We start from the raw sequence: 17,137 nt of genomic DNA, 5'->3' as shown, positions 1-17,137 counted from the left end.
AATGCTGGTGTGGGGTGTTATTGCTGGGGGGCACATGAGTGGGGGGTGTTCTCCAGGGTATGTATATAGGGGACATAAAAATGTTTTGATATATCCTGGGTATTCTTCTGTAGTTACAGTTACAAATGTCAACTCAAGGAGTGCTGAGTTCCTACCCAGGGGAGCTCTGTCACATTCCCCAATGGAACAACAATAATTCCCCAAGTGCAATGGCAAAGACCAACAAGAAAGGATGGACCAATAATGAGCCCTTGATACTGATGACTATGGCCTAAAGCTATAGGATGTCTAAGAGTTACCTCCTGAGGGCCTCCATGTTGCTCAAATGTGGCCACTCTCTAAGCCAAACTCTGCATGTAAATACATTATCTTCCTCCCAGCATTCGACGTGATTCCCAGGGATGAGCATCCCTGGTGCTCAGGAATTACTACCAGTCACTAACTGGTGATGCAGCTAGAAAGAGACCTTGAATAAAAGAGTCAACTCAGACCAGCTTAGAATATCTCAGCCTACATGTAGGATCAAGTGTTAAAACTTGCTTTTCAACCTTGAATAAAAGGGGGAAATGGCAAAGATAAATGAGTTTATATGGTTAAGAGTCTTCCCAAAAGAGTTGAGAGGTCATCAGAGGGGTCACTCTTATGCACACTTCAGCAGGATCCCAGAGAGAACCAGAGTAGATACAACCGTAGGTGCTGGTTCTCTGGAAGGCTATGAAGATCCACAGGGTATATGGTCATGGCCAATGGATTTGGAGTTCTATGCCATGTCACAAGGCCCTACTTTGGAATTTGTGCCCTTGAGTGTGGTGAAGCTGGACTTAGATGTAAGCTTCCCACACATGCCTTGTCTGTCACTTTTACTGAACCTGTGGTTGGTGCTAGGGATGGTGCATACTCAGGGGACTTGAATCTCTGGACTGCTCATGTGCCAGCTGGGCCCTGAGCCTCAGCAGAGTTGCGACTTCTACTCTCTGGTTCATTAGACTTACACAGGTCAACTAATAGGGGGTTGGGTGATCAACCACCATACCAGGGAATCAAGAGTGTCAACAACTGCAAGCAGAGGAATTGCATCCATCATGCATGTGGAATTTAAGCCCCCTCCTGATCTAGAGGTGAAGTGGACATCACCATCCCAGGGTCCACAGAATGGAGGAATAAAATATGGTTAGAATGGACTTACTGATATTCTACTATAAAACTATTTTGACTAGTAATAAAAGAAATTGTAGCATTGAGGTGGAGAAAGTGATCACAGTAGTTGCTGAGGGCAGAGAGAGGGAAGAAGAGAGTGCTGTGGGAGCATTTGGGGCCTTTAATTTGTCCTAAATGATATTGCAGGGTCAGATGCTGGGCTTTATATATCCTGCCATACCCCACTGAATGTACTGGGGCAGAATATGAACTACAGGGTAAACTATTGTCTATGCGGTACAGCAGTGTTCCAAAATGTAGTCACCCAATGTAATGAATGGGCCACAATAATGAAAGAGGTTGTTGGTGGAGGAGGAGTGCGGTAGGAGGGTGGGGTGTATATGGGAACCTCTTATATTTTTTAATGTAACTTTTTTTTGTGATGTGTATATCTTGAAAAAAAATACAATTTACAAAAATGATGGGGTGGGGGTGGGGAGTGGGGTATATGGAAACCTCTTATGTTTTCTATGTTTTTTTAAATGTTTTTTAATGTAACATTCTTTGTGATCTATTAACTTTAATAAAAAAAGTGTAAAAAAAATCTTCTGTATTAGTCTACCAAAGGACTGCTGATGCAAAGGACCAGAAATTTGTTGGCTCTTATAAAGGGTATTTATTTGGAGTAAAAGTTTACAGTTACATGGTTGTAAATCACCCAAATCAGCTGCCAAGTGTTGAAGCAAGATGGCAGGTGATCTCTATGAGGTTTTAGACATCCCCTCTGGGCTTCCTCTCTTAGGTTTAGATCCTCTGCTTATTCCTGATTTCAGATCTTTCAGCTTTTAGCTCTTACCAAGGTCTGCTGTAAGCTATCAGGCTAAATGATTCATCTCTCCCCAAGGTTTTAGCTGTTTAAGCTTTCTCCTTTATGTCACATGACAGGATAGTAAATGAAACAGTTCTTTCTTCCATGTGTCTTCTTGAGTGAATGTCCATTTACATCAGACCCAGCAAGGGGTGGGGACTCAACATGTGTCATGTCCACTGAAACAGTAAATTTTAAAAAAGCCCTAAGTCAATCTTCACAGGTAATTCAATGACACCTCAGTTGAATTTTATGAAATCAAAGGGTTTCACACCTAGAGGAATAGATTAGTTTACAGAGTCTTTCTGTTTTGGAGATTCATAATATAATCTCAAACTTCCACACCTTCCAACCAAGAAAAGGTCAGGAACCAATGATTTCATGGATGAATTCTACCAATCATTCCAGAAAGAACTAACACCAATCCTGCTTAAACTCTTCCAAAAACTAGAAGTGGAGGGAACATTACCTTACCCAATATCACCCTAATACTAAAGTCATATAAAGACACCACAGAAAAACTACAGACTTATCTCTATATTGAACTTGCATTTTACAAGATACAGGATCCTTTCTTGAAAAAAACAAAAACAACAACAACAAAAAAAAACAGTTCAAAAGATAGGAAGCCAAGGAAACTTGATAAAGGGGAAATATGAAAACACCACAGATAACATCACATTCAATGGTAAAATGCCACAGACTTTCTCTCTGAGATCTGGAGCAAGACAAGCATTTGACAAAGTACAATATCTTTTCTTGATAAAAGCACTTCAAAAGATAGAAATAGAAGGAAACTTTCCTCAACATGATAAAGAGTATCTATGAAAAACCCACAGCTAACATCACATTCAATGATGAAATGCTAAAGCCTTTTTCTCTAGAATCTGAAACAAGACAAGGATGCTCACTGTCACAACTCTTATTTAACATTGTATTAGAAGTACTTGCTTAAGCACTAAGACAAGAAAAAGAAATAAAAGGAATCCAAACTGGAAAAGAATTAAAACTTTTTCATTATTTGCAGATGACATGATCCTATATATAGAACGCCTTGAAAAATCTACAGCAAAGCTTCTAGAGCTTATAAACAAGTTCAGTAAAGTGACAGGATATAAAATCAACATGCAAAAACCAGTAACATTTCTGCATACCTAAATGAGTAATCTGAGGAGGAAATCAAGAAAAAAATTATTTGAGCAACTAAAAGAATTAAATATCTAGGACTAAGGATGTAAAGGACTTGTACACAGAAAATTATACAAAATGTTAAAGGAAATCAAGAAGACCTAAATGAATAGAAGAATATTCTGTATTTATAGATTGGAAGACTAAATATCATTAAGATGTCAATCTTATGCAAATTGATTTACAGATTAAACAAATACTAATAAAAAATACAATGGCATTTTTTGCTGAACTGAAAAAGCTTATTATGAAATTATTTGGGAGGGTAAGGGGCTGAAATACCCAAAAACATATTGAAAAAGAAAAATGAAATTGGAGGAATCATGCTACCTGACTTTAAGGCATGTTATAAAGCTATGTTGATGAAAAATGCATGGTATTGGCACAACGATAGACATACTGATCAATGGAACTGAACTGAAATATAGACCTGCACCTATATGATCACCTGATATTTGACAAGACCACCAAGCTCACTCATTTGGGACAGAATAGTCTCTTCAACAAATGGTGCTGGGAGAACTAGATATCCATATCCAAATGAATGAGAAAGGATCACTATCTCATGCCTATACAAAAAATTAACTCAAGATGGATCAAATACCTAAGTATAAGAGCCAAGACCATAAAGTTTTTAGAAGATAATTTATGGAAGCATCTACGAGAACTTGTAGTGGGAAAGTTTCATAAACTTCACACTCAAAGGACAAGCAATAAAAAAAAGAATAGATAAATGGGACCTCCTCCAAATTAAAAACTTTCATGCTTCAAAAGAATTTGTCCAAAATGTGAAAAAACAGCCTACTCAATGGGAGAAAATATTTGGAAACCACTTATCCAAAAAGCAGCCTAAAATCTAGGATACATAAAGAAGTATCCAGTATATATAAAGAAAAGTTAAAAAAAAAAAAAAAAACCACACACACACACAACATTTAAAAAATGTGTAAGAAATTTGAATAGACACTTTTGCAAAGAAGAAATACAAATGGCTAAAAAGCAGAGTGTAATCTACAGCATAAACTATAATCCATGCTGTGTAACAATGCTCCAAAATGTACTCATCAAATGCAATGAATGTACCACACTAATGAAAGAAATTGTCAATGTGAGAAGAGTAGGAGGTGTGGGGAGTGGGATATATGGAAACCTCTTATATTTTTTACTGCAACATTTTGTGTGGTTCATCTTTAAAAAAAGATAAAAATAAAAAGCACATGAAAAGATGCTCATCATCACTAGCTATTAGGGAAATGCAAATAAAAACTACAATGAGATATCATTTTACCCCTATTAGATTAGCTGCTATTTAAAAAGAAAAAGAAACCTACAAGTGTTGGAGAGGATGTGGAGGAATGGGAATACTCATCTAATGCTGGTGGGAATGTAGAATGGTGCAACCACTGTGTAGGACAGTTTACTGGTTCCTCAGGAAGCTAACTATAGAATTGTCATATAAGCCAGCAATCTCACTCCTAGGTATATACTCAGAAGAATTGAAAGCTGGGACATGAACAGATATATAAACACCAATGTTCACAGTGGCATTATTCACTGTTGCCAAATTTGGAAGCAAATTTGGAAGACCTTAGTGCAGTAAGCCACTCACTGAAGGACAAATATTAGATGACTTCACTGATATGACCTAAGTATATTCAGCAGGCTCATAGAGATAGAATCTGGAAGATAGGTTACCAAGACACAGAAAAAGAGTAGAGCGTTGTGAGCCAAAGCTCATTGTAGACAGGAGCTATAATAAAGTGGAAGGGGGTGGGCTGACAGTGGATGGGGTCATGGTGATATAGGGATTGAGTGGGGTTTACAGTGCTGGAGTGTGAGGGTGAGGAGGGTTGGTGGTGGGATAGCCTATGCATGAATCTGGTGAAAAGGATGGGAGGAAGGAACAAGTGAATTCTGGGGAAGTGAAAGTCTGTGGTGGAAAATACATTTGTGGAAATGTTCTTTGGCACATATGGCAAGGGAGGGTCAGAGGTGCAGGATGTCAGTGGTAGAGGAATGGGTGGGAAAGGGTGCATCTGGGCCATGCTTCTATGGAATATGAATGTGTTCATTCTGTCAAAGGGTATAACCTCAGTGGGTGGAGACCCACACAATAAATAAGAAAATGTTGAACTACTATCCTGGGGAGTCCTGCTACATTCTCAAATAGAGGGGTATGAATCTCTTAAGTACATAAGCAGTGCCTAAGTAAAGAAAACTGACCAACATATCAAACCCTCAATATTAATGCATGTAAATATGAACCTTATTCTTGGAAGACTGAAACTTAGCCTAATAATAACTATTGCCTAAGAGTTACCTCCTGAAAACCTTCTTGTTGCTCAAACGTGGCCTCTCTCTGAGCCAAACTCAGCAAATAAACACAGGACTTCTCCCTCGCATGGGGCATGACTCCTGGGGACTTACCCAGGACTACTAACAAAATGATGACGATAGCCAACCCCCATCCCAGAAACCAGAGAGCATGTACAGCATACAAGCAAGACAATTCTTTCCATTTGCCCCATAATATCTAAACCACTTCTCAGTCTAAAGCAGACAGGCATCATCATCCCGAAATCCTCAAGATTGAGGAATGAACAAACATAAGGGGGGAATGGATAATTGAAACTAATTATTAGTGTAATAATGGAAGAACATGTAACATTGTTATGAAGATAGTGGTTACCAGAGTTTCTGATGGGAGGAGAAGAGACTCATAAGTGGAACACAGGACTTGGAATTAAGTGTAAACCATGATGTAAACTATAGACCTTGGCTCGCAGAAATACTTCAATATTTACTCATCAATTGCAATAAATGTACGTACAATTCTAAGATGTTATTAATAGAGGAAGATATGGGAATGGGAGAGGATGGGGTATATGGGAACCCCTTATCATTTTGATATAACTTTTCTGTAATATAAAACCTCTTTAAAATTAAAGTTTATTCTTTTAAGAATAGAGGGTAATTTGAAATTCGTCTTTTACTTTTAGTATTATTTCACTTCATTTGTATCTTACTCTATACATTTTATTTAGGTTATTTTAGAAGAAAGTGTTCCAGGAAAGAAAGTAGAAGCTTGGAAAGCCTTGAGTTTTAGTTTCAGAAATGCTCTAGCGTCAATTTTGACATTCTCTAATAGCAAAACAAATTACAATTTCAGTTGTGATTCAAGACATAGGAAAAACGGTATGTCTTGTAATGGGAGAAGCTGAAGAGTTAGTCACATTTCAAAGGGAATGAATAAAGGGAGAAGTGAAAAAATAGTCTTGACATCTTTGTAACCACTTCACAAGAGGGATATTCCTCTAAATTCAATAAGAGATTACAAATCCACCTTATAGAACATATTGTTTTCTCTGTTGTTTTATTCCATTATTAAATCTAACACTGTACTACAATCTGATGTGAATGTTACTGTAATGAAAATTAGTGCGAAAATGTTTGTACAATAGAAATCATTTAACATGGCACGTTGTATCTTCATTAAGAAGTCTGAATTTAGAAAATGGTACATCCTCTTGGTTTACTCTATAACATAGTCTATGTGTTATGAATCCAAATGAAGAACTAAACTACATCCAGAAACATATTTTGACTTTCTTTTAGGATATCTTTAAGATAAAAATGGAAATATTCTATTCACTAATAATTTAGTTTCTAATAGAATTTTACTTTTCCAGAATTTGTATTTCTTTTAAATGACTATATTAGAGTTAAGTATAAAGTGATGTATTAGACAGACAATAGACGAACTTAGGAGAAATATTCAAAAGAGTAAATATCTTTATTACACGAGATGGAAAAGATTATTTTATGAAATTTCATATGTAATGACATTTCATAGGTAATATACTTCACATGTGACACAAATATGGAAATACAAAGTTAGCAAATAAAGCAGATAGGGAGGCAGATTAATAATCAAACTGTCTGACCCACTTTCTCTGGTATATTCATCCAACTTTTTGGCCTTATCAGAATTCAGATATTTGGACAAACAGAGGAAAATAGCATACATATATGTATGCCTTTTACTAATGCCTTACAGAAAATTTAGGTAATAAATAAAACTACAAAAGCTTTAAGTCTCGTTTTCTGTTGTAGGCAATAGGGATGCACAATCCTTATGATGGCTGTAAGCCTGCCAAATTAGTGACATTCAGATCACATAGCATTTTTTTAGGTAACAAAGCTTTGATATTGTACAAAATGGCAATGCATTAAAAAATGGATCTTTAAATACAGTGAAAATGATATTGTTTTAAAAATATAACCTTAAGATATGCAAATCATGATGTATTTAAATTTAGCATGGTCTGAATCAACAAATGAAAAGATTTATGTTACTTCACAGGGTATGCCAATGACATTGGCCAAAGGAGCATGCATATTATAATTTATGATAAATAATGAAAGCTTATAAAGTAATAACTGGTTATCACACATGGTTAACCTTGACATAAGTTGATCATGCTATACGCATTTTGTTTCATAAGTTTCAAAATACTTAGTTTCTTTGGCTATTCAAAGAGGAGTGTGAATTTATTTCTCTGCTTTAAAATGTATTTATTGGTATTTATTGTAGCCTCACTACTGAATAACATTCAACAAATATTAAAAATTAATTGAACTAGGGGGTGGGTATGACTCAAGTGATTGAGCACCTGCTTTTCACATGGGAAGTCCCGGGTTCAGTGCCTGGACCCAGCACCTCAGAGGGGAAAAAAAATATTGAACTAGAAAATAACTAAATTTTTCATTTAGCGATTTTTTTTTTGTCTTTCTCAAAATGTGAGTTTTTATTTTGCTCCATTTGATTCTAGCACTTATAACTTAGTTCATAACTATCATGATTAAAGTTCCACCCTGGCTACAATATTTGAACATTATTGCTAATTATGAACATTACCTATTTCTAATTCTTCTACCTGTCTCATGTTTGTTAAGTGTAGAAAATATTAGTAGGGTAACTATTGTAACTATCTCTCACTCCTTGAATATAAAAAATTATTAATCTAATTACTGTAGCATTTGTCTTCATCTATACCTGTTTGAAGATAGGATCAATTGCCTTTGTATATTATCTGCCTAACCTCAGTAGACAGAGGATTAATAAAATCCTACAAAAGTCATCTCATTAAATCTGTAACAGTCCTTGTAAAGAAAGTGGTTTCTACTTTCTTTAAAAGTCAGGAGAAAATGAGTACTAGAAGGATTATTTTACAGAATAGAATTCTGTTCTATTTCCAAAGCAATCAATGACATTTGTGAAACTGTTCTTACATGTAAATAGACTATGTTTCATCCATTTGAAGACCCTTTCCTCTACTTTTAAAATAGGCATATTCCTCTTAAACATTTAAATATCTTTGGAAATATTTGGATACAAGTGCCTACATTTTACAATATTGCTAAAGTCTTATACTATAAATCATACTTATTGCATTTTTATAATAATTATTCAATTATATGTAAGCATATTATATTTACATAATTTACTAATTCAAGTAATCTTGTTTTAGAGTTTAATCCATTTAGTTTTAAAGAATTTTGTAATTATTTAACTCATAAAGACAATCATTATTAATTTATTGATGTTAATTCTAAAGTAAGGATTGTTGTTGGGAATAATAATTTCCCCATTATTCTCAACTGTGGCACTGTGTGTGGTAATGCTAACAAGAAAAGTAAAGTATATATACTATTTTAATATATTTACACGTTCTATTATTCCAGTATTTGCAAGAAGCTAGATTAATCATATTCTTTACTAAGATCCCAGCAAGATATTATACAATTTGTGCTCAGTATTTAATGTAATTAGTTACTTAAAAGCTTTTGATAGCAGCCTACTTCCATACCACTTTTCATTTGCTTTCATCTTGAAGATGAATCATTATCACTGGGAACTGACTCCCCTTGGGAATAGAAATATATCCATTGCTTATGGTTTGTGCAACAAGTTTTCAAATAAATAACATATTACTTCTACCTAAAACCACTCTCACACATTTCATGTCATTTTCTCCTAATCTTGGTTATAAGCACCACACAACACTCTATTGCCCATTTCTACTGTTCTTTGAATTTAAATCTTCCCTTTATATCTCTCCATTAAATCTTAGCTATCAACCTCATCCCTAATGCAACTGTAGAGTATATTACTTTGAGGCATTTTTTGTGCTTCAATTTGTTACCTGTGAAAACTTCTGGTGAGCTTTGTTGACAAAGTTGGGAAATATAACTCAAGGTTTTCCAATTCAAAGATTGAAACACAAGCAAAACACAAACTCCTTAGCTATATGATGCTTTGCATGAATCACTTCTCTCAACAGAATCATATTGCTAGAAAATGTAGCATAAGAAAAGAGTGATTGATACTACTATGAGTGCTCTATTATGTAGAAAATAGCCGAATGATTACTACAAAGCTGTAACTCAACAATGCAAGTCTGTGTTGTGCCATTTAGCCCAAAAGTTGTAAATCTATCCCCTTTTTTATTGCCACCTACATGGGTTTCAAAATCTCTCTTCCGACAACTTTCAAAAAGAAAACAGAAGGAAAATACATTAAAGAAGAATGTTAAAAATAAATAGGTTTATAAGCTGACCCAATGTAAAGGAGAACTACATGGTGACTTTTGCTTTAGATTTTGTGACAAAATTAGATACTGGCAAAAGATTTTGTCCCTTACTGAAAATATCTACAATTAAGGAAAAACATTCTAATAAGCTGTCAATTATTTTTTAATTTTAAAAGAATCATGACATTTTATATTTAGGTACCTAATAACTTAGATGTCTATATACCCATATCTATCTCTATCTAGATTTAGACCCATCATGTATTTTGAAACTCTCTTGAGTTATGGAAACCCTGGTTCTACAGGACTTTTTTCCAAAGAATGATTATTGTACTTGTTTTAGTAAGGAATACGTAACTATTTGCAGGAAAAAGTGTGGGTCAGAGGAAGAATTCTCTATGTCTAAGACTGATAAGTGACTGCGCAGAAATCCCTTAGTGAGTTATTAAATACTCTACGATATATGTAAGGAAATTAAAGCTCAACAAGGTTATTCAATAGTTCCAAATAACAGAAAGATTGTTTGGTAGAAGAATGAATTAAGCACATTTCTTACTCCAAAGTTCATTCTCTCTATTATATCAAACTCACTTTGGATATATACCATAATCCATCACTACTAAAAGTAAAAGTGATCTCTGACATTGTTAGATGATTTACACAAGCCAACAATTTTGAGTATATGCAAATAAGAAGGGTAAAGTCATCACTGATAGGTCTGTGACTGGCTCTTTGGTTCTCTTGATAATATCTGGCACTCAAAATGCAAATTAGCCTTGTATACTTAATATGGGTCTCTGTTCAATAAACTAATATGAGAACCCAGAGTAATCCATATGAAAATACAAAAGGCCATAGTTTCCCCTGAAGTGCTTGCCATCTAATTTTAGCTTTATATATTTATTTTATGTATGTATGTATCTATCTAGCTATCTATACACACACACACACACACACTCACACACATATACACACAGAATCCTGACATTTTAGTCAGTAGTGGGAAACACCCCAAGGAAACTTTCTTCTACAGAGCCATGCTTACATTTTCAGTTTAAACACTCTGTACCTACCAACATATACTCAATTTAGCTTATTATTTATTATTGTCCTAACATTAATTATATGCAGAGTTCTACAGAAATGGGAACTTTCACATCAGTAGCAATATATATGATATGTTCTCAACTGCCAGGAGTGCAAATGCATAGAACATAAAATTAACAAAAATTAAAAGAGCATTTAATTAAACAGGAGTAAAGTTTGTTATTCCAGAGGAGCAGAACATACATATGCCTATAAAACAGTAGAGCATGAAATGAATAAGTAATGCTTGCAACTTTCATTTATCACTAAAACTGGTCCAGTTTTCATTTTTGATTCTTGAAATAGTTGCAACTTAAATATATAAGTAAAACCTAAATACCTTTTCCTTTTAGACTTAGGAAAAAAACAGAATCTCCTGAAACATTTCATTAGTACTGTTTTCCTATTAAAATGATTTTGGGAGGAGCAGATGCAGCTCAGTGGTTGAATGCCTGCTTCCCACATATGAGGTCCTGGATTCAATCCCTAGTACCTCTTAAAAAAACAAAGAAAAGGAAAATTAACAAAAATAAAATGATCTTTAAGTCCCATGTAGTAAAGCTTGCACTGCTATGTCAGAAAAAAATGCTACTTCTGATTTTACTGCTAACATATAACCTCCAAATAACATCTAAAATGTGTAATTTTTGACCTGTAAGAGTTTAAAGTGATAAGTAAAATAATTTATAGTAAAAGCATGATTTTCAGAAACTGTTCCTCTTTAAATAAGAAGTTACATGTAAGACTACTTATATGTATACAATTATAGTCTCTCTAAAATTTTGCTGAAATTTACATGCTGGTAAGCAGTGATTCATTGATTAAAGAAGCTAAGCCTCTGCACATTAATGTTCAAACTAGGAAAATATATTGGAAAATACATGACCAAAATTAAAAGAAAACCAGAATGTAAGAGTTGAGATTAAAATCTGCCTCACAAACCATATCATACAGGACAGACAAAACTAATTTTCAATTCTTGTCAACAAAAATTAACTTTAACAGAAAATGAATTGGGATTCAGTATTTAATAGAATTATATAAAAAGGAATAATGTAAAAAAAATTATGCTGAAACTCACCCTGGTTGCAATATCCAGCTTTCTTTTTCTAAAGAAATTAATTTTTTAAGTGTAGGTTTTTAATAATAGTTTTTCTAGTTAGGTCAAATACAGATACAAACATATTGGGAGTTGGGACCTTAGTGAAATCCCCTTTTGCCATTGGATACATGCATATCTACATGAACCCTGGATTTAAAGAGGAACACAATGGTTAGGGATTGAATCATGACCCCCACAAAAGGAATGGTCAGGTCTCAAACTTGATTCCTGGAGGTGTGAACTCAGTTTTAAAAAGGACCAGTGAAGATATATTAGTTAAGATCTGCCCAAACTGAATGACAGTGGGCCTTAATCCAATTCAGCTGAAGCCCTTATAAGCAAAGGAAATTGGATACAGAGATAAAAAAGGCATTAGAAGTGAGAAGCTGGAAGTGAATGGGCCCCAGAAGAGAAAGAAGATAATGCCATATGCACTGCCATGAGATGGAAAAGTCAAGGACCCAAGGACTTACAGTCAGCCCTATAATGCCACACTTTTTTGGGGAAGAATGCATTGCCTTAATGACACTTCAATTTTGGATTACTCTTAGCCTCAAAACTGTGAGCCAAAAAATTCCTGTCATGTAAGCCAACTTACAGTGTAGTATTTGTTCCAGCAGTTGGGAAACTAATACAGAGACTTTCTTGGAAAATGCTTTAAATATTTTTTTAAAAACTGGGGTCAGAGAAACGAACATGCCAAATAATTAGAATGTCCCAAAATAACAGGGTCTCTGAAAAGAACTTAGATTAATTGGAGGAGATACGGACATGACAGATCAGACTAAGGAGCAAAATGGAAAAGGAATACACCCAATCCCAAATCAGCCATACTGTGGCATGGATAAACTTACTGGAAGAAAATTTCCTTGTGCTGGCCTTCAGAGACTTCACTTGAGGAACACAATAGAACTTTGAGTTCTGATCAATTCAGTTGTAACTAAAATAGCATTGCTAGCATCCCAACCCATCCATATCTTTTAATCTAGTAGTGAACAAAATGAATGGCATTTTTTTCTTATCATATCAGGAGACATCAGGAGATATGCATGGGCATGACAAGGAATTTCCAGAACTAAACCTACAGTGGACTGTCAACTGAGTGGTGCTGGGGGCAGTAAGTGTCTCTCAGTGGCAGGAATCATGGAGCCTGAAACAGGCAAGCACTGGTGTACAGCTATTTGGCCAGTGGCTGTCATGTCACTTACAGAAAAAAAAGGATATTAATCTACTAACATCTGTAGGATACCCCTTGGAGATATTTTGGGAGCATATGTCTTAGGTTCCCCAAATATCATTTGAGAGGGAGACTTTGCAAGGGATGAAAGTTGGTATATGAGCAAGTAAGACAAGTTATGAAACAACTTATGTACATTATGTCCACAAGCAAAAGAAAAAAATCATTCTAGTATTGTATGGAAATTTTCACAAATCTTAAATCTACATTTAATATTTGTGGAGTCTTATCTTTCCTACATATGAAAACTCTTTTCCTCAATGCACTTTCCATTTCACAGTATTTTCTGGTGCCTTTGCTTTTTCTGAGCATCCTAATTATGAATCTAGTATAATGTGATTGTATGTGTGTGTGTGTGTGCGCGCGCGTGTGTGCGCACTTGATACATACGAGTCTTTCTAGCAGAATCTTCCACGAAAAGTGAAGAGATGTCTTCATCCACGCCTGCTTCATTTTTTGCGATACAAGTGTATGCTCCTGTATCTTCATAGCGCACATTGCTTATGTGAACTTCACTGCCATTTGCTGAAAACAGAAGGCAAATGTAACTTGTAAACTACAATTTCAGTTTCGGTACAGTGCTTTCTGATTACACACTCAAACAGTTCTCTGAGCTTGTCCTAATTAAACTTCCTACTTCCATGCTTTGGAGACATACCAAATTATTCCCAAAGCATTCAAGTGTTTCATAAACTGTGTTATCGTTCTTTACAGAGAGTCCCAATACTACATATCAAATCACACACTTATAAATATTTCCTACTTCTACTATTGTATATGAAATATTTCAGATTGATAACCATTATCTCCCTTTATATATTTCCTTAAATATTCAGAATCCATTTTTCCTAGGCTTCTATAGCAGATTGAAATAATACAAATATGGTTTATTTACAGGTATATATATAAGGAAATATATTTTCATAAAGAAATTAACTGAGCTATATCATATAAGTATAGTGCTATTGCCAATCATCAAGCTTGTTGCTGAGCTCCTATTATAATTCAGGAATTACTGAGTGAGAAGGACAGAAATATAACACATGTTTTCTGTCTGCAAAATCTTTTGCTGGAAATATACTTAAAGTAACCTATTTAAAATTGTGGAATTTGGATATCAATGTATGACAAAAGGGTTAAAGGAGAAATTAACTCAAAAATAGGTGTGATTGAGCTTAAGGAGAGAAGAGTGGACAACTAACTGGCAGGGAGACTTTTAAACTAGATTGGGAGTTGAAGGATTTTGATGAGACTCGAATGTCATCCCTGGGATAAGTGAGTTCTTTAGAGATGTGGGTGGGTGAGATATGGAGACACAGTAGGTTTTTGTGAAGGGATAATCATTTTAATTAATTGAACTCTTTTTCTCAATTTACACATTTTTACTGCACACCCCTACTTCCCATTCTTTGTTGAGAAATTATTTTAAGACAAAATAAATTTGCTTCAAAAGGCCTGATAGTAAATATTTTAGGCTTTGTGGATGTTATGGAAATGATTCCAATCTGCCACAGTAGCAGAAAAACAGTCATAGACAATATTTAAACCAATGGGTATGGTTGTGTGCAAAAAAACACTTTATTTAAAAAACAGAGAACAGGTTACTATGGGCTACAATTGTCAAAACGTTGCTCTAAAGCTGTAAAAGATAGGCAGTGAAAAATACAATAGCCCTGCCTCAGCCTTGCATTTTCCATGAAATAAGGCCCTTTCCAAAGGGCATAGTTTTTTGTTCAATACCCAAACACTTCACACTAAATTTTCTAGATTTTCTTGAAAATTCAAATCAACTTATTTCTTCTTTGAATTATATCTTCTCATGATTCTTATATTCTTTCTTAACCTAAATGTCTCACTGTATTGCTTTCCTTTCCCGCATAATCTAACATTCCTAGATGATCTCCACTCTTCTTGCCAGAACTACCAATTTCCTTGTCCATTTATCATCCTGGCATGCCTGCCTTACTAAGCTCCAAAATTAGAATAAGCTAATATATCTCTGCAACCGGTGTCCCTGCCCTAATTCTTGGTGAATTATAAGACTACTGCATAAGCAATTTTACAAATTTTCTAATTCATAGTTCTCAATTTGCTAGCTGTTCAATGCTACTTGGTGTTTCTTTCCCTTGACTATGACATATGGATTCCATATGGTACTCCACTTTTATTTAAAATCTTTACTCCCTGTTTGATGCTCCCCACTGCAAATATCATCTTCTGTACTTTATGTAAGGGGCCTTGCTCTTTAAATTATGAAGTAAACAGAAATGATCAGAAAGTAACCCCGAAGTTTCCTCTCCCCATCTACATCTTCACTTACATTTACTTCCCAAAGGATGTAGTCCCTGCTGAATGTCAAGGGAAATCTCCCCTCCTTTTTTAATGATTTCTCCCACTCCTTCTGCATTCTTCAAACTGTTCCACCATTTTCAACGTCTTTATCTCACTGATACTTGTCTAAGGCCCATACATTGTCCAGCAGAAAGAAATATCTCTTAATCCTTAACCTTTTCACCAGCAACTATTACTTCCTCTTTTTCCTTCTTTTCCAAATGTGGAAAGAGATTTTTTATATTTCTTGCTTCGTTTTCATTCTAAAATCATTGGACATCAATTGCTACTGATACTGTTCTTAATATCATAAGGACAAACTAATCACCTGACTTGTGAACACATTTCAGGGATCTTCCTGGATGGCTCTACACAGCACAGTTGAATTCTTTCCCCAGCTTTGAACATTCACTTGCTTTGCTTCGGTAGTATCACCTTTTTTATTTGCCTGTCAATAAAACTTTAGTGCTTTCACAGCTTCTTATTATGTCTAATTCCTTGTGTTTTCTCATCATTTGCCATAATTATTCAGTTAGTGTCTAAAGTTGGATCTTACCAGCAAATGCTAAAGAAGCATCTAATGAAAGAAAACATAATTAAATAGCTATAATGGGGTAATATGTAATCATAAATAAAAAAGCATGGATTTTCCTACTCCTATGCCTCCAGATTTATCTCTTTGATCTCCCTACTGTCCTTTTATTGTTATATTTTATTGAAACATTACCTATTTTCTCCTCTCCTTAAAAATGACAAGATCTATTTTTCAAGTGCTTGCAGATATTCACTGAAGTGTAAGTGTAACAATTTTCCAAATTTGCCTTCCTCTTATTCCTGGAAGCAAGAATATAGTATGCTTGTATAACATGATTTCCCATTAAATGGGAGAGAGGTAAAATCTGGAGTTACTCAGTCTTTTATTCATGCTAATTTGTGTTAATTAGATCAACCATCTTCTCTTTTTAGATTATAGACCCTAAGCAGCAATCAATAAATGTAAATTTGTACATTTGTTGAGCCAACTCATATTGATATTGGCATTTCTAGGATTTGAGATTTTAAAATCCAAGTGTACTTCCACAAGCATTTCTCTCATGACTTTTAAAAAGAAATACATAAATAAAAGTTCTGAAAAGATTTATATACAGCCTATATCAATAAAATTTATTCCATAATAAAATGAGATAATGAAATAGAAATAAAAAAGAAAATACTTTTGTTTTTAATAACATGAATTGAAAGAATTTAAAGTCACAAAATAAGGAATAAAAGGTCCATGCAATAGATACTTCAGTAAAGATGACTTGTTTTGGACTTCTCTTGACAATGGTATGGCCATTAATTCTTACTAGTATCATCAACATAGTACATGCAATTGCTTTTGCACTATTTATGACATTTGTCCCTGAAAAAGTTGTCTTTCTTTGTCATTTTCAATATATTTGTGATTATTGTCATCTGTAAAGTAATCATCTAATGATTACCCATTAACATTTTAGAATATGTGGAATGTTTATATATTAAAATATAGTAAATTCATAACTTGAAAATATACTATAAATTCCAAATATATTTAATAATTGTATAATTATTCC

At 34.4% G+C, this 17,137-nt stretch overlaps 1 protein-coding gene across 4 annotated transcripts in view; it reads right to left on the bottom strand.

The window, feature by feature from the left end:
• Positions 1–17,137, bottom strand: part of FSTL5 (follistatin like 5) — an 849,524-nt gene that overhangs the window by 144,081 nt on the left and 688,306 nt on the right. For all 4 annotated transcript variants that reach the window (XM_058276333.2, XM_058276388.2, XM_058276438.2 and 1 more), the window contains exon 10: positions 13,602–13,736. In XM_058276333.2, coding sequence (XP_058132316.1) covers positions 13,602–13,736 — 135 coding nt within the window. The remainder of the gene's footprint in view (positions 1–13,601; positions 13,737–17,137) is intronic.

The sequence above is a fragment of the Dasypus novemcinctus genome, chromosome 1 (genome assembly GCF_030445035.2).
Source record: "Dasypus novemcinctus isolate mDasNov1 chromosome 1, mDasNov1.1.hap2, whole genome shotgun sequence".
Taxonomy (NCBI): Eukaryota; Metazoa; Chordata; class Mammalia; order Cingulata; family Dasypodidae; genus Dasypus; species Dasypus novemcinctus.
This window is presented reverse-complemented; position numbering and strand designations above follow the sequence as displayed.